The 23,748-nt window shown below is 42.0% G+C and overlaps 2 protein-coding genes across 3 annotated transcripts in view; both read left to right on the forward strand.

Moving 5' to 3' along the window:
- Nucleotides 1-11,573, forward strand: part of LOC137641240 (piggyBac transposable element-derived protein 4-like) — an 18,555-nt gene extending 6,982 nt beyond the window's left edge. The window contains exon 2 of the mRNA XM_068373673.1: nt 11,450-11,573. Within this exon, the coding sequence (XP_068229774.1) occupies nt 11,450-11,573 (124 nt within the window). The remainder of the gene's footprint in view (nt 1-11,449) is intronic.
- A 5,028-nt stretch (nt 11,574-16,601) lies between these two features.
- LOC137641573 (COMM domain-containing protein 6-like) overlaps nt 16,602-23,748 on the forward strand; it is a 93,235-nt gene continuing 86,088 nt past the window's right edge. Inside the window, exon 1 of one of the 2 annotated variants that reach the window (XM_068374270.1) lies at nt 16,602-16,812. In XM_068374270.1, coding sequence (XP_068230371.1) covers nt 16,759-16,812 — 54 coding nt within the window. In that variant the 5' untranslated portion in view covers nt 16,602-16,758. The remainder of the gene's footprint in view (nt 16,813-23,748) is intronic. The other variant, XM_068374269.1, reaches the window with a different exon arrangement.

A 23,748-nucleotide genomic window follows, 5' to 3' on the forward strand; every position in this document is an offset into this window, starting at 1 on the left:
GCCATCCACATTCATTGCCGCCGACTTCATTACCTGCGACAGGCCTTTTTATGGATTGGTGGGAGCCAGAATCTGATAGATTCTTTCCCCTTCCATTGGAACTTTCATTCTGGTAAGGAGATAGTAGGTGGACTTATAGTCCCCCTACACTTTCAGCTGTAATGTTCATTCATAACAGTAGGAAATTCTCCTTCTTTAATCTTTCTCTCTCTCTTTCGGTTAGCACCGTCAGGTACTAACCCAATACCGGCAGTGACTGCCGGTAAACTACTGTATACAACTATACAGTAGTACATATGTTTTCTAACATACTCTGTGTTTCCTATCGCAGACGATTGTTGAGACCATGATATTCTGTTGAGGCTGAGTACTCCCTCAACACCCAGATGGTTTTTCTTGATCATCAGGGACTTACAATACCCGAACGGTATTAATACAATACTACAGGTGGATAATGTTAGTATAAGCTATTTACTAACTCTAACTCTAGTTTCTAGAGTTTCTCTACCTTGTATCCTCCCTATCACGGAAACTGAATATTAATACTGATGGAGGTCTCAGCAATGGTCTGGGAGAGGAAATACAGACATGTGTCTTTTCTATTTCCTTTCAAGCTTAATATTCTAACCTACCATAAACAATAGTGATTACTATTGTTATCATAAATTGAATGCTTTTAAATCACTGATATAAAAAAAATACTTATTTAGTATTTTCCTTTACAGGATGACCATACGGAGAAGTGCAGAGCGATGTTCTGCAACCACAAGAGGGAAAGATTTCTGTAGCCACACGATGTGCAGGACTCATGCCCCCTGCTGCATCATCACAGGAGTCCTAAAATATTGGGACCCGAAGGGTTGCACCACCTGCTCAACCCTGCTGGCCTATGGCTTCGGTGAAACCCCCTAGTTACCCTAGAGGCTAGGGATACAGAGAGGGACACCCTTTGCAAATGGGTAATAGGCTTCCAAAAGAACTATCCAGGACCATACCTATCCAATGACTCCCTAAGCTGCCTACTGTTCCCCAAGGCTCTGCCGAGAGCAGTAGTGTCCCAGGAGCAACTCCAGTCTCTCTTCGTCCAACTGAAGATTGACTCGACATTAACAAGGCCCTAGAGGGCATGGACATCCACCACTGACACTGAACAGGACCTACTACAAGGTGGCCCTGAAGAGAACGTGGACCATCCCCAAGTGGAGGAAGAATTCATACCAACGGTAAGAGACGACCCTCAGTTTGCTGTGACGGCATACCAACAGCTGCCGTCAACATCCTGTGCCCCAACTCCACAACCTGTAGCTCAGGCTAATGCGAGCGAAGATATTCTTACATTTCTACAATGTTTGATGGAGTCATTCCAACGGGAACAAAAAACGATGCAGGAATCGTTTAGGGAACAGCAAAGGATGATGCAGAAGATCGACCATATCGGAACTACCAGGGATACTTCTAAGAAGCCTCTTAGAGTGTCTGATCTCCATCATTGCTGCGAATCCAATCCCTGGAGGTACACGGAGCATATGCCAATGATGAGTGGAAAACTGTTCGTTTCAAAGAAGTTGGGGGCCAGACAGAAGACCTTGAGTTCTGGCCTAACTTTTCTGCTTATCCAGAGTGCTATGTGAGACTGTGGGACGAAAATGCGGCCCAAGAAAAAACGGTCCCCAAAGAGGTCATCATGCTTGAACACGACAAGGTGCAAGCCATCCTCCTGAAGACCCTGAAGGGAGCTGGATATACTAACTCCAAAGTCTCAGGACTGAGCAAGAAACACCCCACCTTTCTTGCACCTTCCTCCATCTCTTTCCCCTTTATGGAGAAAGCACTAGACTTTGCCGACAAGGCCGTCGATGAGGGAAAACCCTGCCCGACTCTAGAGGAATGCAAGCCATTCTGTCTAGCACTGCCTACCTGCGAAGAGAAGTGGAAGGATGTCCACCTAACCTTCTCCGTCTCCAAGTTAGACCAAGAGGTCACAGGACAACAGTTCAATGAGAACCTTCCGAAGTTGCCAGACCATCTTCTGAGGAATGAACAGGAGTCGAAGGAGAGACTTGCGGCTTCTCTCTCTCACCAGAACTGCTTAGAACTAAGTGCAGGTCAACATAATGCCCCAGAAATCTTCCTCTTCCTGGCTAAGTCTCACATGGGTACCCTTGTGAAAGACCTATATGCTTTCCTCAGAGAGAGGAGAGCTTGCAAAGAGTTCGTCCTGGCTTCAGCAACCATCAGGCATGAACCAAGGAAGCTGATTACCTCGAGTATCTGGGGTAAAGACCTCTTCCTACAGGAACTGGTCCAAGAGGTCATTGCGAGGGCAGCAATGGAGAACAGGAACCTTCTCCAAAAGTGGGGCATGTCCTTAAAAAGGAAATCTTCTTCGGAAGGAGGTGTACCAACCGTGTGTCACACGATCGTACATACTTCATTTTGTGTATATATTGCTTGTATCTTCGCTTGTATCTTCGCTCTCCCCTCGCACTAAAAAGAACCTGAATAAACATGTCTGGTTTTCCTCATCGGTAACGGTGTCAATTTTAAACATGAAAATTCTTGTTGCCCTGAACTTTTGTATATAAAGGGGAGTGTTCTGTAATAAACTCACTCAGTTGCTTTCATCCTGCCTTTGAGTCACAACCTCCTCTCGGCCCGTCACAGAGGTCCCCAGCCCAAGAGCAAAAGGACACAGAGACCACGAAGACTGGCACAAATCCCCGCCATGACTATGACCACGATGCCTCAGACCACCTTCCAGATGGTCTCTCAACCACTGGTAGCCCAGTCACCAGTGTTCAACCCTACCTTTGAGAGGCAGTCGACTTCCTTTCGCCCCAGTCAGAAAGGAAAAGGTCCTAAGAGAAGTTCTCCAGCAGGTAACTTCTCTCGGGGCCGAGGAGGACATGGTCGCGGAAACAAATCCGCAGGAACCCCCAAGACATGAGGGGTTCCAGGTAGGGGGCAGACTACATCTCGGGATCGCTGGACCTTTGATCCCTGGGCCCACAGCCTAATCACAAATGGACTCGGGTGGAAATGGAGCAGAATTCCTCCCCGTTATCCAGAATTCTTCTGGAAGAGTATACCTCAGAACTCTTGAACAAGAAGGTGATAAAGAAAGCGAAGTCCATCAAGTTCTAGGGAAGGCTGTTTTGTGTTCCCAAGAAAGACTCCAACAAACTCAGAGTCATTCTAGACTTGTCTCCACTCAACAAGTTCATCGAAAACAAGTTTCGGATGCTTACTTTGCAACACATAAGGACCCTTCTGCAAAAAGGGGCGTACATAGTCTCAATAGCAGATGCTTACCGCCATCTCCGGATGAGTCGCCTTTTCTCCTCCTACCTAGGATTCAGACTACAGAAGAAGTTTTGTCTTCAGAGCAATGCCCTTCAGACTGAACACAGCCCCAAGGATATTCACAAACCTAGCAGACACAATCGTCCAACAGCTACGCTCCGAAGGAGTTCAAGTGGTAGCATATCTGGACGATTGGCTGGTATGGGCAGCATCCAATACTACTTGTCTGCAAGCAGCCAACAAGGTTATCCAGTTCCTGGAACAGCTGGGCTTCAAGATCAATCGCAAGAAGTCTCGTCTCACTCCAGCTCAACAGTTCCAGTGGCTAGGAATCCAATGGAACTTAAAGTCACACCATCTCTCCATTCCATCCAAGAAGAGGAGAGAAATAGCGGGATCTGTCAGGAGACTAATCCATCACAAGAGGATTTCAAGATGCCAACAGGAAAGAGTATTGGGCTCTCTCCAGTTTGCAGCAGCGACAGACCCTGTGCTAAAGGCACGTTTGAAATATGCGTCAGGAGTCTAGAGGAAATACGCATCAAACGCTCGAAGAGATCAACTAAGGTTGACCCAGGCCTTGTTGTGCATGCAACTAAAGCTGTGGTCAACAGCCAAGAGCTTAGCGCAAATAATTCTCCTGCAACCACCGCAACCATCATTGGTGATACACACGGATACCTCCTTGGAAGGATGGGGAGGTCATCCTCATGAAAAGAAAGTGCAAGGGTCGCTCCAGTTCAAAAATGTTCATATCAACATTTTGGAAGCTATGGCACTATTCCTGATATTGAAGAGACTATCCCCTCGCAGATCAATCCACATCAGATTGGCCCTGGACAACGAGGTGATAGTAAAGTGTCTAAATCGATAAGGCTCGAGATCACCCCACATCAACCATGTGATGCTAGCCATCTTCTACCTGGCAAGGAGGAGGGTATGGCACCTATCAGCAGTTTACTTACAAGGGATCTGCAATGTGACGGCGGATGCTCTATCCAGGCAAAAGCCCATAGAGACAGAATGGTCCCTAGACGTAGACTCATTCTCCTTCATCTCGGAAAAAGTCCCAGAACTGTAGATCAACCTCTTCGCAAAGAGCGACAACAAGAAACTATCTTGTTACGTAGCCCCTTACATGAACCTTCAAGCAGAAGCGATGGATGCCATGTCCCTCGACTGGAACAGGTGGAATCTCATTTACCTGTTTCCACCAACCAATCTCCTGCTGAGAGTCCTCGACAAGCTAAGATCCTTCAGAGGGACAGCAGCAGTAGTGGCCCTCAAGTGGCCCAAAAGCAATTGGTTTCCTCTAGTCCTAGAGTTGAAGCTGAAGCTGTTTCCTCTGCCGAATCCAGTGCTGTCCCAACTGGTCCAGAAGTCGACTGTCTACGCTTCATCCTCGAGAACCAGCAACCTACATCTCATGATTTTCTCGCCTTAGCAGCGAACAAAAAGGTTGGTATCTCAAAGGATAAAGTTGACTTCATCGAGGAGTACAAGTCAAGTTTGATTAGGAGGCAATATGTATCATCGTGGAAGAAATGGGTGTCCTTTGTGAAAGCAAGGAAACTGGCAGAGATATCAATAGATTTCTATCTTGTATTCTTCATACACCTCCACGAACAAGGCTGGCCTCTACTACAATTACTTCTTGTAAATTGGCCCTGGCTAGACCACTTCTGTATGCTTTTGAGGTGGACCTCTCAGGTGAAATCTTTAATAAGATCCCGAAATCATGCGCTAGACTCAAGCCTACAGCCCTACCAAAGCCCATCACGTGGTCTTTGGACAAAGTCTTGCACTATGCTTCGAACCTGGACAATGAGGACTGTACTCGGAAGGATTTAACACAGAAAGTCATTTTTCTGTTTGCAATAGCCTCAGGGACTAGAGTTAGTGAAATAGTGGCCATATCCAGAAACGAAGGCCATATTCAGTTCCTAGACTCAGGAAAACTGAACTTTTTTCCTGATCCTACCTTTCTTGCCAAGAACGAGCTACCCACCAAGAGGTGGGGTCCTTGGAGAATCTGCCCATTGAAGGAAGATGTCTCTCTGTGCCCAGTAGCGTGTGGTCTAACTTCGAAGAACTTTAAACTTCAAGGGAGGACAGCTCTTCAGAGGCAAAACTTCAGGATCAAACCTATCCCTAGGGCAACTGAGAGCGAAGCTCACCTACTTTATTCGCAGAGCGGATCCTGACAGTACACCCGCAAGTCACGATCCGAGGAAAGTTGCTTCTTCGTTGAACTTCTTTCAACATATGGACTTTGAAAGACTCTGCTCATACGCTGGGTGGAGATCATCCAGGGTCTTCTACAAACATTACGCGAAGCAAGTACATGAAATAAAACACTTTGTGGTGGCGGTGTGAAATGTTGTTGTAAACTTTGTAAACAAAATGATCAAAGAAGAGACAGCAAACAAAATTCAAACATTCGTGGCTGACACTGAAACGAGAAATATCAGAAAACTGAAACCAAAAATAATGATATGCAATGTAGGCCTATACAATGATGTAGATGATGTAGTAAATGCTTTGATTCAAAGAAATCGCTACCTGGACCAAATCTGAAATATAGAAGAGAAGATAAGTGTAGTCCTGAAGAAAAATGCCTCGGGGGGGGGGGGCACTATGTGCTGAAATGTGATCCTGAAGTTCGAAGGGCTATTCATGATGATGGGGACAAAGTTTCGTTATGATGGGGTACTTATAACATACGTGATAGGTACCACGTGATCGCCTGCTACTACTGTCAGAGGTATGGACATCTTGAAAAGGATTGCAAGTCTAAGAATGATGATAAAGTCTGCGGGAAATGTTCAGGAAAACATTCCACCAAGGAGTGTAATTCTCAAGTGTCAAAGTGTATAAACTGCACTAAGTTAAACAGATCAAGTGACCACATACTAAATTCTAGAGACTGCAAAGCTTATGACTTGGAATTGAAAAGACTAGCAGAAAATACTGATTATGGTTACTAAGGATGTCATAAACTGTGGCTATATAAATATACAATCTGTAGGTAATAAGACTATTCAAATTCGAGAATTGATAAACGAGAAATTTTTGGATATGCTAGCATTATCTGGAACATGGTTAAATAACTTGGTCAAGGCAAACATCACTAAAATGACACCCCACCCCGCACACGCCTTCTTTCACATAGCCTACCGAGAGAAGGTAGGTCTGGTGGGGGTGTCGGACTCTAGGCTATTCATAAAAGTTACTCAAATCTCAAAATGTTGAAAAGAGCTAATGTAACAAGCTTTGAATATATAGAAATAAACTTTACGCCAAAAAACAGAAAAAATATCCTTTGTAACAATCTACAAACCTAAAAGAATAAACACTAGTATCTTTTTTTACAACAGTGACGATTTAACAGTAAATGAACAATACGCGATATGAAACGTTAAATACTCTGAACGAACAAGGTAAAACGACAGTGGAGGTCCAGTAGAGAGTGGGGTTCCTCTGCTGTATGGGACCGGAAGGGCAGCCATCAAAGTAAGTAAGTAAAAGACTGTTAGACTTGGGATTTGCTAAAAAGAACTTTAACTGTTAAACTTGGGGTTTTTAATACTGTATGAAGTTTGACTGTTAAACATGAGGTTTTCTAAAAAGAAGTTTGACTGATAAACTTGGGATTTTCAAAAGATAAGTTTGACAGTTAAACTCGGGGTTTTCGAAAAAGAAGTTTGACTGTTAACCTTAGAGTTTTCAAAACAGAAGTTTGACTGTTAAACTTGGGGGTTTTGAAAAAGAAGTTTTACTGTTAATCATGGCGTTTCTAAAAGAAAATTTGACTTTTAAACTTTGGGTTTTTGAGAAAGAAGTTTGACTGTTAAACTTTTAGTTTTCGAAAAAGAAGTTTAACTGTTAAACTTTCGGATAGCAAAAAAGAAGTTAGACTGTTAAATTTAGGGTTTACAAAAAAGAAGTTTGACTGTTAAACTTGGGGTTTCAAAAAAGAAGTTAGACTGTTAGATTTAGTGTTTTCTAAAGAGAAGTTTGACTGTTAAACATGGCGTTTTCGGAAAAGAAGTTTGACTGTTAAAATTTGGGTTTTCAAAAAAGATGTTTGACTGTCTTACGGCATTCGTAGGCGTGAAAAAGTTTTGCTATATGGGCGGCTGGCGATGGCGAGTACTGCTACAGAAGGTATGCTTTGAGGGCGTCATAGTAATGGTGAGGGGTGGGAGGCGGGAGGAGCAGGTCACTCCTGGGTCATTAATGTGACAGGCTGAGAGAAAGTTGTGACTCAAAGAAGGAATGAAAGCAAATGAGTACCTTTATTACAGAACATTCATTTTTATATAAATAAACTCCAGGCAAAAAGGGCACAAATGACTTAACAGGCAATTTCATGTTCAACCGACACCACACCGGTTAACAGTTAACGGTAAGAAAAACAGACATATTATTTCAGGTTCTTATCAGTGCGAGGGGAGAGCGAAGATACAAGCATAATATATACACAAAATGAAATGTTCTTACTATGTACGATTTTGTGACACACGGTTGGTTCATGGCTCACGTCAGCTTCTGTTGACGTTGAATAGGTGTCCTCTTCGTCAGGAGTGGAGGCGTTGATAGAGGTCTGGAAGGCCATGAAGTGGCTGTCCATAAGGGCGTCGGCTTTGGTCATCAAGTCCTTTATGGGTAAAGTATCGACACTGGGTATGGCAGCACGTACAGGTTCGGGTAAACGGCTTACCCAAAGGGCACGAAGTAGGTTCACCTCACGAGGGGAGCCGTCTGCGGCAGGTTACAGGCGAGTGATACTGGTCATTTCCCCGACAGTGAGCGAAGCCCTTGGATCCCCCAACGGTTGTTGAGAGAGCTGAAAAAGCTTTGCTATACGGGCAGCTGGCGACGTCGAGTACTGCTGCAGAAGGTATGCTTTGAGGGCGACATAGTAACGGTTAGGGGGGGAGGCGGTAGGAGCGGGTCACTCCGGGGTCACCAATGTGACGGGCTGAGAGAAAGTTGTGACTCAAAGGAGAAATGAAAGCAAATGAGTAACTTTATTACAGAACATCCGTTTTTATATAAATAAACACCAGGCAAAAAGGGCACAAATGACATAACAGGCAATTTCATGTTCAACCGACACTACACTGGTTAACAGTTAACGGTGAGAAAAACAGACATGTTATTTCAGGTTCTTATCAGTGCGAGGGGAGAGCGAAGATACAAGCATAATATAGACACAAAATGAAATGTCGTTACTATGTACAATTGTGTGACACACGGTTGGTACATGGCTCACCCCCTAAAAATGACATAGTGTACATGTTAAATAGGGCGCCCTGATCTGGAGTGGTAGTGGCAAAACTACACCCAATGGACAGCAGTGAGTGGCTGTAGAATTCGTTGGTTGGGGCGCGAGCGAGTGGTGGATGGTGGGTGGCTTTGTTGCCGCTCCGACTCGTCACGGGGTAGGTGTGTGTAACCTAAGGCATTCATAGGCATGTGTGTCCTACGGCATTCTTAGGCGTGTGTGTCCTACGGCATTCATAGGCGTGTCCTTACGCATTTATAGGTGTGTGTGTCCTACGGCATTCATAGGCATGTGTGTCCTACGGCATTCACCTCAGCTTCTGTTGACGTTGAATAGGTGTCCTCTTCGTCAGGAGTGGAGGTGTTAATGGAGGTCTGGAAGGCCATGAAGTGGCTGTCCATAAGGGCGTCGGCTTTGGTCATCAAGTCCTTTATGGGTAAACTATGGACATCGGGTATGGCAGCGCGTACAGGTTCGGGTAAACGGATTACCCAAAGGGCACGAAGTAGGTTCACCTCACGAGGGGAGCCGTCTGCGGCAGGTTACAGGCGAGTGATACTGGTCATTTCCCCAACGGTGAGCGAAGCCCTTTGATCCCCCAACGGTTGTTGAGAGAGCTGAAAAAGATTTGCTATACGGGCGGCTGGCGATGGCGAGTATTGCTACAGAAGGTATGCTTTGAGGGCGTCATAGTAACGGTGAGGGGTGGGAGGCGGGAGGAGCGGGTCACTCTGGGGTCACCAATGTGACGGACTGAGAGAAAGTTGTGACTCAAAGGAGGAATGAATGCAAATGAGTAACTTTATTACAGAACATCCGTTTTTATATAAATAAACTCCAGGCAAAAAGGGCACAAAAGACATAACAGGCCATTTCATGTTCAACCGACACCACACCGGTTAACAGTTAACGGTGAGAAAAACAGACATGTTATTTCAGGTTCTTATCAGTGCGAGGGGAGAGCGAAGATACAAGCATAATATATACACAAAATGAAATATCGTTACTATATACGATCGTGTGACACATTTGGTACAATAGCCTTCCTCGTAAACATGACGATGGTGTTTGAGCAGGAAATTACTTCCGTTGAAAATCTTTAATCTAATCTGAACAATGAAATATACAAGAGTCTGGGTTCATGATTTTAATAAACAGAGAAGGGAAAATAAGTTAATTTTAAAACTAAAATGTTGCCAGTCTCGTTTGTACGACGTCAGATTTAATGAATATCTACGTATTTCACAAGTCTTTTGATTCTTTGATGGCAACATCCTTCCTGGATTCAGGCTCAAAAAACAATCGTTGAACTATAGATAACCTCAATCTCTCTTACCAGTTATGATGATTGCTTCAAATATTATAAAGTTCACGAAAAATCATTGTCCCTTTCATTCCGGAATTAACTATCATTTGCATATGATATATTGTTTAAATGTAAGCTACATACGATTCTTTTTCATTTGAAATTTCTCTACTTCATCTCATATATATATATATATATATATATATATATATATATATATATATATATATATATATATATATATATATATATATATATAAGTAAATGGTGATTAAATAGGTTGCAAAGCACAAAAAGGCATAGGCCTACCCACTATTTTATTACCATCCATTTGCAGTTGATTGCCATAACTTCCATTTATTTAATTCATTTTTTCTCTCCGAAACACCTCCCAATAAATTGTTGATTAGTTATGGCAGGAAACGAACAACTGTACGCGTACCCCTTGAGGAACTGATGAAAAATGGTGTAATCTTGGGTAAAGACGCTTGGAACATAATCTGGCGGCAGTTGCAGCGGTTGGAAGCTTCTCGCGCCTCCTATCTGGCCACCCACGTAAGATACCTTAGGTTTCAATTTGCCGCGTGAACCTCTCACTGCTAGTCGCGCTTGGTGGGGCCGAGCCCTAATAGTACATTAAGAGAAAGGGGCATCCTCTATGAAAACAAGGATGGGTGATGGGAAGCCAAAGTACATAAACAGTATCCTGAAGGGGAAAAATATATTGAAAACAGTAATCTTGGACATTCTAGAAAGATGATGAAGATGATGGAAACAACCAATAAAGAACCTACAAGAATCAAATCTGGATATAAGGTAAATAAGAAGAATGACCGAGACAGAAATAAAATCTGACCCCAGGTAATGAGACACTGAAAAGTGGGAAGAACAATTAGAAAGGAAAGTGAGCTTAGAAATATACTGAGTGTAAGAAAGAATTAAAGAAGAAGAAATATATAACAATAAATTTACATCGGTAATATTCTTTAGAGCAAGAACTAATACGTTGAGCACAAATGGTGAAGTGTAAAGTGCATTTTTTTTGTCTGCGCATGCAGTTTGAAATAAATGACAGTTCCCTCCAAGATGTCTCCTGTCTTGTGTCCTATTGAATGTGGTGGCAGCTTTCTCTGCCCTATATACACCTCCAGTGATACCTAATGAATTCTAAATAATTGCGAAACGGATAAAACATCACTGGGAACGTTCAGAGAGGGGAAGGATGCCATTTGCTAAGAACTGTCGAGTAGAAAAAAGGATTCCAAATGTGCCGGTCCTCAACCCGCGTGGCCAAGCAAAATCACCCACCGCCTTGACAGCCTATAGTGAATACCTTTCTTCATCCTGAAATTTATCACGTCCCTGTCAACGTGGGTGTGATATAAGACTGTGATCGTTGTGCCAAAAAGTACAGTAGTTATTCTAGGATTTTGAATGCAATGTCTGTGCATTTGGCCCCAAATGTGGGATAATCCAAGTGGAAATATCTTACACCTCGCCAGTGTTTTGTTTATGTTTTGTTCATGTTTTTGTGTATAAAATCTCGCAAGAGATAGGTATTCTAGAGTAAGCTCTCAAGAGATAGGTATTCTAGTGCAAGCCCTCAGCCAGGTGTTCATGGAATGTCGTTTCTCACATTTGATTGACACTGTTTTTACATATGCCTTTGATTGAGTATCTAACCTTTGATTGATGTGCCCTTGACTGACTATTTTAAAAATGGCCACTTATCAAATTCCTCCCCCAACCCTCATGTCTTTAACAGGCGATGTGGTGGAAAACTGGAAAGAGTTTGAGTCCACCTGGGGAGATTATCTCATTGCCACTGAACTTGATAAGAAACTGAGGAATGAAGACAATACCCAAAATCCCGCAAGGACAGCCATGGTAGCAGCGACGGTATGTGCAGTCAAAGGCCAAGCGTGCAAGCGAGTGATGACAAACCTACCAACACTCACTAATAGTCAGAGAAAAGACCCTGAACGCATCATCGTAGCCCTCAGGGAGTATTTTATTCCCCAACGCAACGTCTTATATGAAAGTTTTGTGTTCAATACCGCAAAGCAGAAAACCGACGAGACAATAAATGGTTTTGCGATGAGGTTACACCGATTGGCCAATTCGTGCGAGTTTGGCAATCTACAAGATGAACTAATCAGGGACAGAATTGTTATTGGCACAACTGACGAGACCAGCCGAGAGAGACTGTTGCGAGAACGCCCCCCGTCCCCAACCTTAACCGGGTGATTGAGAACCTTCAAGCAGCGGAGATGTCCCGCAGCCATAAAGAAGCGATATTGGGGGTAGCTCCAGTTGACCATCTGAAGAAGATGAGGAAAGGTCAGAAAGGTCCAAATCGTCAAAATCATCAAGGCCAAAAACAGTCCCAGCCCAAGGCAAGAAACCAGCTGGCAAGGACAACTCTTCAAAGATGCCAAAATGCAATTATTGAGGGAAAGACAAGCACCCAAGACAGCAATGCCCAGCCAGAAACGACACTTGCAAGAAATGTAAGAACAAAGGCCACTGGGCCACAGCCTACCAAAGCAAGGCAACTCATGAAATTGAAGAAATGCCAAGAACTTATGAGTACCTCAATGAAAGCAACGAAAGCACCGTTGGAGATTCTACATCAGCGATGTATCTTGGTGAAGTGATTAGCATTGATGCGATTGATGACGATTTCTGGTCAACTGATGTAGAAGTCAACAACCACATAACGGGATTCAAACTCGATAGTGGGTCCAGGATATGTGTCGCGGGAGACTTGACACCATGGACGCAAGGTCTATTTCTATCCAAATCGAACGACCAGTTCTGAGGCCCTGGAGGAGTCAGCCTAAACCACCTAATCGTTGGAGTTCTACGTCAAGCGGAAATCAAATCGGGTCAGCGCACACATCATGAAGATGTTTATGTGATGAGGAATCAGTCTAAAAACCTCCTCTCTAAATCAGCTATACAGGCGCTATCCCTACTCACACCGGCCTCCACGGTATACGCAGTTGATTCGTCCCAAGACTTCAAGGAGGAGTTCCCAGAGTCTTCAAGGGGCTTGGCCTGGTCAAAGAGACGTACAAGATTCCGCTGCGAGACAACACCACCCCATTATGCTTATACACACCGAGGCGAGTGCCACACCCATTACTTCCCAAAGTGAAAAATCAACTAGAGAAGATGGAGAAGTCTGGCGTAATTTCCGCAGTGACTGAACCAACCCAATGGTGTTCTAGCATGGTTGTTGTCCCAAAACCATCAGGAGACGTCCGCATATGTGTGGACCTGACACCACTGAACCAAGCAGTCAGAAGAGAAATTCACCTGATGGCAAAGGTAGATGACAATCTGGCGAAGATTAGGGGAAGCACAATCTTCACCAAGTTAGATACAAACTCAGGCTTCTGGCAGATCCCTCTGCACCCAAACTCCAGATTGCTGACAACCTTTGTCACGCCATACGGGCTCTTCTGTGTCAACCGCTTGCCCTTCGGCATTAGTTTGGCACTGGAAGTATTCTGGAGACTGAAGTCAAAGATCCTAAATGGGCTAGAATGGGTAATCTGTCATATGGATGACATACTGATTCATGCAGCGACAAAACCTGAACATGATGAGAGAGTGAGGAATGTGTTGATGAGACTGTGAGATGCCGGAGTGACGCTGAACAACAAATGCTGTTTCAACCAACTGTGCTTGAAGTTCCTTGGTCATGTCGTCTCCAAAGAAGGCATCGACGTCGATCTAGATAAGACATGAGCCATCAAGGAACTAGCAAAGCCTCGAAACATTACAGAGCTATGGCGGTTTATGGACATGATAAACCAACTTGCCAAATTCATACTGACACTAGCCCGAGTGAACGAGCCTCTTTACCAACTTCTGAAGAAGGAGCAAATGTGGATGTGGGACAAGGCTCAACAAGACGCCTTCGACACCATCAAATGCATGCTGTCCTCAACCGAAGTCCTGGCCCATTATGACCCAAACATACCGTGTGTCATCGCAGCAGATGCATGCCAAAATGTCCTTGGGGCTGTCCTTCTCCAAACTGACAGCAAAGGCATCCAACGCCCTATATACTATGCATCTCAGTTCCTTACTGACACAGAGAAGAGATACGTGGTAATAGAAAAGGAAGCACTAGCTGTAACCTGGGTGTGCGAGAAATTCTCAGACTGTGCTTGGCTCGAAATTCACCGTGGAAACAGACCACCAACCGCTTGTACCACTACTCACAACAACTGACATGTCCCAACTGCCAGCCTGCATCCTTAGATTCAGACTAAGGCTCATGAGATACTCACCGGAAGTGAAGTACATCCAAGGGGTATATTAGAAGACCACCGACGCCCTCTCACGAGCACCTGTTGGGAAGCCCTCCAAGGAAGAAGAGATTTTCTACCTGGAAACAGAGGCGTTCAATGATTCAGTGATCCAGCACCTGCCTGCCAGTAACAAGAGACTCTAAGAAATCCGATAAGCCCAACAGAATGACGCAGTCTGTACTCAAATCTGGAAGTGGGTGAAAGAAGGCTGGCCTCCTGTGATGCCCATCTTACCGCTCCTCAAGACCTACTGGGAGAAGGCACCACACTTTACCATCAACGACGAGATCTTGATGTTTGACGACTGTCTAGTCATCCCGCAGTCACTCCAGATGAATATCCTGGAAAACTCCATTCTGGACACCTAGGTATGACCAAATGCAAGGCCCGTGCAAAGGAAAGTGTTTGGCGGCCGTCTATCACATCACAGGAAGAAGCAATGTGCAGAAGCTGTTCAACCTGCATCCTGCATCGTGACCAGCCAACCAAGCCACTCCTGGCCCTCTCACCCCCAACAAAATCTGGGAAAGAGTGGGAACTGACCTGTTCGAGTACAAGTCGAAGCAGAATGTGTTGATAGTAGACTATGGTTCTAGATGGGTCGAGTTCAAAGATAGAATCTACCACCAGTCAAGCTGTCATCCGGAAGCTTTGCGAAGTCTTTGCCACTCATGGAACTCCCAAGGTTGTAATATCTGACAATGAACCTCAGTATGCATCAAGAGAGTTCCAGGAATTCAGCAACGACTGGGGGTTTACACACATCACATATCACCGCGGTATCCAAAAGCCAACGGAGAAGCAGAGAGAGCCGTCAGAACAGCGAAAGCAATTCTGAGTAAAAACCAAAACCCCTACCTCGGACTACTTGCCTATAGATCGGCACCACTCTACAATGGCAAGTCACCAAGTCAGCTCCGTATGTCCCGACAGCTAAGGACTACCGTCCCGACAGCTCCAGCTAAGCTGATACCGCAGGTACCAGACCATCAGAGGCTCAAGGAAAGAGAAGAAGAGTACACCAAAGCACATGACCGCCATCATAGAGTTGTGCAGCTCCCCTGTCTCACCCCAGGAGATAAAGTCTTTGTGAGAGACTAGTCTAGCTACGGTGAAATCAAACAGCAGATGACCAACCCTAGATCCTACCGGGTAGCTATGGAGAACAGAAATGTTATTCGATGCAATCGGAGCGCTCTAGTTCATACCGGCACCACCTGAGAGTCGTCACCGCAGAACGATCCAGAACCACCTGACACCCTACGAGTTCAGACTGAACCACCCATCCCTACCCCCTACCAAAGGTCCACCCCAAAACCCTCCGACACCTGTCAAATCAAACCCCAAAGTGACCACCAGAACGTCGGGAAGAATGACAAAAACAACCCAACAACCCGATATGGTTTATTATCAAGTGATTTTATTTTCATCTCGACCATGTCAATGACATAAAATGAACATGTACTTAGTGTTAACGCCATGTTAATGTCACATTTAACCAATAATGTTCGTGTGTTAATGTTCAAGAGACATTCACAACATTTGTCATATGTTAATTGTGGATAAGTGTTGAGCTTTGTAGTTTATTTGTGTTCGCCATGTAGAGTATTATATTTGATTGCTGGGTCGCTATTATTTGCATTATCACAAATGCATGTAGGGGGTAAATGGATTATGTAACTTCATAAAACTGTTAAATTTCCTAAGGAGAAAATGGATTGTTAACTTTAAATAATTATCAAACAATCTTAAAGGGGAGATGTTGTATACAGTCCATCTGGCGCACCTTAGTTTTAGTTCGCGCATGCACTTTGAAATAATGACAGTTCCCTCCAAGATGTCGTCCTGTCTTTTGTCCTATTGAATAAAAATGAGGAAGATTTGACATTTTTCTACCAGGAATATAGAAATAAATTAATTGAACTTCAACAACCCTACTTGGATGGCTTAAATGTAAATAATAGGATTATTTTTATTCGGTGAAAGAAATATAATAAAAAGAAAGATTTTAAAGCGGATATGGAGAAAAGACAAAACAATATAACAGAAAAACTCAAATCGCTAGATCATTAGAGGCGCCGTCGCAGAGGATATGTCTCTTCCTTAAACTTAAACTTGGAAGGGTGGGCGTTTGTTTACCAAGAGTTAAACAATCAAATATAAAATCTCGTACAATTAGGTGTACGCTTACCCTCCTGAAACAAAATTAAAAAATGTATGAATATCTATCAATAAAAAAGATAGATTGAACGAAAATTTTTCAACAGTTTTTGTACAGGAGTCTGATAATAAAAAAAATCTATCTCTTTAATTACGACTAATATGAATAAAATACATCTTAAAATGGCTTTCCATTAGCTAACTAACTTCTGCTGGCTTTACGCAATGTTTTCACCTGATGTGCGTTCTTCTTCTTCATCTTCCCTAACTAACTTACGAAGGGTTTAAACCCCAGTTTTCTGTGACATTTACGAGTTTGATATTGTACCATATATATTTAATGGTATTGAAAACTGCGTAGATTATCGAGAGAAATGCCGAGTTCTGTGACGGAAAATGTTAAACTTCTTGCTCCGTTAACAAATGATGTAAGTAAATTTATTATCCCAATCCCAATAGATTATTGGAAGACTAGAAAAAAAATGAGTAATTTCACTAACAGGAATGGTTAAATAGGCATAGCATGACACAATCAAGAAATGCAATAGTAAGAATTGTTTTTTTTATGTTAAACAAGCTAATATAAGCCTATATTGTTTATATATGAAAAATCTATTTTAATGTTAGTATTCTTAAAATAATTTAGTATTATTGTAGTTTATTACAGGGTAATGTAACCTAAGGACACCTATCTGCCGATAATGGGGGATCCCCAGTGGGAATTCGGGGTTTTGGTTGGGGAAAACATACTGGGGAAACGGTATATAATGGTAAAACAAGCCTTTTCTTCAATATACATTACCTTCTTGGATGTATAATAAACCAATGAAAAAATATACTAATTATCTATATCCTATACTTACGGTATATTTTTAATTTATTTGTCTCGTTCGTTCGTTTGTACATAGCAGTTTTAAAACTTTACCTAGTATTCTTTGTAGGGGTATGGTAAAATAAAAAAGATAGTAATTTCACTAACAGGAATCGTTAAATATGCATAGCATAACACAAATCTTAAGAAATGCAACAGAAAAAAATGTTTATTATGTTAAACAGGCTAACATAATCTATATTGTTATAAATGAAAAATATTCTATTTTTGATGTTAATAATCTTAGAATAATTTATTCTAATTGTTCATTTCTTCTTGTACAGTTTATTTATTTCCCTATTTCCTTTCCTCACTGGGGTATTTTTCCTGGGAGCCCTTGGAATAGCATCCTGCTTTTCAAACTAGGGTTGTAGCTTAGCTGGTAATGATAAAAATAATAATGCAATGTTTTGATGTTAATTGTCGGAAGTACACATTTCCCAGTTTAATGGACAGGTTAAACTAGGAAATAAGTCTTAAAACCAAGTTTCAGGAGTAAAGTGTTAACATGTTTAACCAGCATTCGCATGGCAGCAGAAAGATTCCAGCCGGGGACAGTAAGGTTAAGCTGTTTACTGGGTAGGCTACTGCTTTGTTTGGGCACCACAGTGTGGGGTTGGGGTTGCCCAGCTGATGTTCTGGTGAACATCTATTCTGATGATGCTTGAACTGAAACTAGACACCTTTACCTTTTGACCTAATCTATGAGCCATATCCTCTACCTATTTACCTAGACTACCATATTATTAGCTTACCATTTCAATGAACTGAGCTCCCCCCGGGAATTTTACTTAGGCAATAGGGAGCCTTTGCCTAATGTAGGACATGACCTCCCACATGCATAGAAAAGGGGGAAATTCCTTCATATATTTTTAGGAGTTTGTAAGCTGTAACCGTCGCACTACAAAACTCGTGTCCATCATTCTGCAAAACCTCTATACAAGAACATCACCTTACCTAATCTACAAGCCGTGTCCTTCCCTAACGAGGGGCTAGCGCTTTCTTAGACTGCCATTTCTTTGCTTACCCTATGTTTGCTTCACAATCCGATTCACTCACAGCAGTGTAACACGGTCATATCTCATAAAGGAAATGTATTATACGAGTAATAAGAAAGTTTGCGCTTGTCTCAACAAACTACAGTACATCTATCCCTGGTGGTCTAAGAGGCGATTATAGTAGGGATCCTTGGTGAGTCCTAGGTTAGGATTTTAAAATGTGATTTTTCATTCATAGCTTCAAGAATTTTAAAACGTCCCTAATTTGAGAAATATGGAGTTCCCCCAAGTATTTTCATCAGAATTGTTCAAAGTACTTTTAAATACATCAGGAGCTCTTATTTTCTTCACCAGGATTATTTTACTATTGTAAATCTTCACAGATGAATGTACGGTAATTACTTACAATCGCCAATCACATATTTATTCCATCTGTGATCAGATTGTGACATAATCTTCCTAATCAGGTAGTTAAAACAGTGGAATTTCAGGAACTAAAACTTACAGTGAATGTATTTATGCTGAACAGGTTGACATAAATCTCATCATAGTTTATATATAACAGATCTATTTTGATGTTATTGATCTTGATCTGTTTTATAGGTTTTTCTGATCATCACTTCTCTTATACAGTTTATTTATATATGTCCTTATTTCCTTTCCTCACAGGATTATTTTCCTTTTTGTAACCTTTGGGTATGTAGCATCCTGCTTTTCCAACTGGGAATTTAGTGGAGCTAATAATAATAACAATAGTAATAATAATAATAATAATAATAATAATAATAATAATAATAATAATAATAATAAAGCTCCATGTGACAAGGTAAATTAGTTTACAGGGTCATACCTGATTGCCTGAACATCCAAGTGTAAGCCAGCCCTAGGTGTCATAAATCATACAATATAATAATGAGGTACAATTTTACTAATCTAACCTGGGATTCTGAGTTCTACTTGACCTTAGAGTAGGGTAGATGGGACCACAACCTAACCTGAGCTAGAGTGCAACATATTGTAAAATGCACTAGTGCTCCTTTATGTAACCAAACCTAGGGTGTAGGGTTCTACCTTAACCTCTATTTTGTTACTTGCCTTGATTTTTTAATATTGGACATCGAGTGGAAATTTCTATGGTACAGTATCTCTTGACGATTAGAAGAGATGGACTATTAGGCATAACTGCCCTTGAATAATTACGCTTGCCATGCACAATTTGTAGTTCGCTGATATTTACAAACTGATTGAAGCATTTGTCAGTCCTTTGTTCCTGCGCAAATATAAACTGGCCGCTATTTATAAGGATATTGCTTTTGGCATAGCTGAAAGACGAACCAAGATCATTTTAGTGAGGGATAACTACCCCATCCGCTAGTTAGCTTTTTGGCTTTGTAGAGTGCGGACATACTGTCGCTCTCTCCCGCATTTGACTTGCCTTGATTAATTCTTTCTCTTTTTCTCTTTGCAGATTTGTGTGTGCGGCTGGTGTCCCTGTATGCATAATTGTCCTGGTCCTGAGGGCCGCTCCTGTGGCACCTTTATGCCGTCCGTTGAGAAGGACGCTCACCTGCTGTGTCTGGCTTACTGGGGCCATCAGTGTTCTAGGGATGACATCTGTGATCCGTGTCATCCTAGGGGTTATCCTCGAAGTCAAAGAAATCACCATCTTCTTCCCCCCAACAGATCCAGGAGAGCTTGTTGACTAAGCATCTTTTCTTTTCAGACAAAAAGGATTGAAAATTATATCCCCGATTTCCCCAGACTAGAGGGATGATGGATAGAATGTACTGTATTCAAACCCATTTCTCATAGATGCATTCAGTATACTGTACAATTGTGCAATGTATCCTGTATAAGGATATAGGTTCTCCTGTGACCGATTACTTTTACACTTATTATGGGCCTAAGTGAGGTAGTAGGTTTGCCAGGGCACAAGCCACCTGTTATTATTATTATTATTATTAAATGCTAAGCTACAACCCTAGTTGGAAAAGCAGGATGCTATAAGCCCAGGGGCCCCAACAGGGAAAATAGCTCAGTGAGGAAAGGAAGCAAGGAAAAATAAAACATTTTAAGAACAGTAACAACATTTAAATAAATATTTCCTATATAAACAATAAAAACTTCAACAAAACAAGAGAAAGAGAAACTAGATACAAGTGTGCCTGAGTGTACCCTCAAGCAAGAGAACTCTAACCCAAGACAGTGGAAGGAAGAGAGACTATACCACTGGAGTGTTAATGGGTCCTTTGACTGGTAAGACAGTATTACAGTACATTGGATTTCTCTCTCTGGTTTCGTCTCATTTTTTCTTTGCCTACACATATAGACATTTAGTACACCGAATAGTCTGGCATCTTCTTCTTTCTTTGTCTGCATCTTTTCCCTGTTTTTATGTGGGGTCGATGTTCACAATCTCCACTGGCCATACTGGTTTTGGCTAATTTTTCATGGCCGTATGCCTTTCCTCCTGCCAACCCTCCCCATTTACCCAGGCTTGGGACCGGCACCAAGTTGAGGCTGGCTTGCCCCCCCTCAGTGGCTGGGTTTCCGAATAATCTGGCATATTCTTTCCATATTATCCTCTGTCCATATACACATAACAGCACTATTATTACCAAACATTCCTTCTTCACTCAAGGGGTTACCTACTGTACTGTAATTGTTCAGTGGCTGCTTTCCTCTTGGAAAGGATAGAAGAGACTTTTTAGCTATGGGAAGCAACTCTTCTAGGAGAAGGACACTCCAAAATCAAACCATTGTTTTCTAGTCTTGGGTAGTGCCATACTCTCTGTACCATGGTCTTCCACTGTCTTGGGGTAGAGTTCTCTTGCTAGAGGGTACACTCAGGCACATTATTCTATGTTATTTCTCTTATTCTTATCATTTTGAAGTTTTTGTAGTTTATATATGAAAGATTTGTTTTAATGTTGTGTTCTTAAACTTCCCTTGTAGTCTATTTCCATATTTTCTATCCTCACTGGGGTATTTTCCCTGTTGGAGCCCTTGGTCTTACCGCATCTTGCTTTTCCATCTAGGGTTGTAGCTTGGCAAGTAATAATAATAATAATAATAATAATAATAATAATGCGTGTAACATTTCCATACTCATACTGTTAGGAGGTAGGTCGGAGTTATCACCTTCGCTCCTCTACAAAATCAGATGCTCTAACATTTCTTGGAAAAATTGAACCAGTCAGATTTGGCTTCATAGGGACTTTCTCCCTCTTAAGGATGAATCTCCTATTAAAGAGAGATGATTTGCATTCGTGCAGGAACCAGTCACAATTTTTTCAAGTAATTTGTACTTTTCTCAACTATATGCACCTAAGTCCTTTAAGTTACATTTCCCACCTCAACCACCCTGCAAGTCCCAGACCTAAGGTCTAAAGTGAATATCTAGCAGACTAACAGGTAGGCAGGACTTACCCGCCATCCACGGGTAATCATAACTACCATGTTAAGTTTTTACGACAATCTCAGCTTTGCTGAACTCATACTTTACTCCTATTAAATGACTCAGGTTTGTATAGTTAAGAAAAATAGAATTTTAAATATTTAACTTAGCCGGTGAATATATAATAGCTGCAACTCTGTTGCTCGACAGACACATACAGTAAAAAACTCGCCAGCGATCGCTATACAGGTTGCGGGTGTGCCCACCAGCGCCAACTGTCGGCCAGATACCACTCTCGATGTAAACAAAGACTCAATTTCTTCTCTGTCGACGTGTCGACAAGACGTACTTTTACTCGCTGTAGAACCTGGAGTTTTCTCAACATATTTGGTGAAGTACTTCATTTTGGTTTGAGCTTTCGCAGTGCAGGTGTTTTATCTTCATCTTAAATCTTGAACTCGTTTTTGGATAGATTTAATTTTTGATGACAAAGAGAGTATGGACTTTCTTTGACTTTTAAATGGCCGACCCTTCCCTTAGACGGAAGTGTGTTTAGGCTTTTAGCAATTATCTTATCACGTTATAAATTAATTATAGATTTTCCTCTATATATTTTATATCTCACCGCCTTTATTAGGCCTCTTCGATTAACTTTCCATTTATAATAAACATAAAAATAAATTTTAATGTTTTGTTTATATGCGACCTTTCCTGAGAGTAGGCGGTCCTAACTTGGAAACCGAAGTTAAACAACGTTGAGCCCTTTCAATCGTAAATAGCTTTTAAAGAGCTAATGATTTAAAACTTTTTAAATGAATATTTTTAATAAATATTTTATGAAAGATTTTCTTTGAATAGTCTTCGTACTGTTTTCAAAGATGAACTAACGTTTAGTTTATTTATGCTTTGCAGTTTGCGTTCTATCGTTACGATAGAGAGAGAGAGTATCACGGTTTCACTTTGCAGAAAGAGTAAATCGATTCTGACGTTTTGTTCATTCTTCTTTCAAAGCTTAAATGTTTTAAATTCTATTTTAAAGGAACTTTTTAATTGAAAAACTTTTCAGTTTTTTCCTTTGGTCAAATAACATGTTTTTTTGACGAAACGTAATTGGGCTCTTCTCTTAGGTGCGAAATCAAGAGAGAGAGAGAGATAGAGACGGAGGGAGAGAGAGGAGAGAAAACGTTCCGTTCAAGCGGGTAACGTTGTTCTCGAGTTACTCTCGTCCCTAGTCTCTGTACGGAGAGAAAGGATAAAACGTTTTTAGTTTTATTCTCGTCCCCAGGCAATGTACGGTGAGAGATTGAAAACGTAGTTTTGAATGAACTAGTGTTTAGTCTCTTCCCCAACCACTGAATTTATTATCTTAAAAGATGTTTACTGTTTTTTTTTTGCTGGTATTAATGTGCTTGCATTATACGACTGATTTCGCAATTACTACCTTTTGATGTGGGTAGAATTGCGTGCTTCAGGTAGAAATCAGTAAAAGTTTTGATTTCAGTGAAATAAGTGCAAAACAGAAAATCGTAGTGATAAAGTGATATTGCGCAAAGTGTTACAGTGTTGCGACCGAGGGTTCGTCTGTTCGTGCCTGTCGTTCACCTAGTCCGGGACCTCTTGCAAGCTCCCAAGCCCAGGGGAGAAGTAATGTCGTACGACTTATGGGTTCGAGAGGCCTTGATCAGCGAACAGACGTTCCCTCTATGGTATCGGGTGTATCTTACCAAGATCTCCCCTACCATAAGGCGAGAGAGACATTTTTCTCCTCGTCATCCGAAGGCTTTTCGCATAAGAAACCTGAAACAAGGTTTCGAGGCCCTTAAGCGAAAGTCAGTCCTTTCAGGACAGGTCCAGCGTCCTGGTTGTAGCCATTAGGACAGCTCTGACCCTTTGCAGTCATCGGAAAACTGCTCGCCGCCTAACAAAAGCGTAACACAGACTCCGAGATTCTTTTTGTTGGCAAGGTTTTGCGGTCACAGACGTTACCCTCGTGTCTTACCGCAACCATTTCCGTTGATCCTAAATGGGTTGTACGGCAAGACATGCAGAATAAGCTTGCCTCCCTTATGGAAGACTATTCTGCCGATTAGTCCGTTGA

The sequence above is a fragment of the Palaemon carinicauda genome, chromosome 5 (assembly GCF_036898095.1).
Source record: "Palaemon carinicauda isolate YSFRI2023 chromosome 5, ASM3689809v2, whole genome shotgun sequence".
Lineage (NCBI taxonomy): Eukaryota > Metazoa > Arthropoda > Malacostraca > Decapoda > Palaemonidae > Palaemon > Palaemon carinicauda.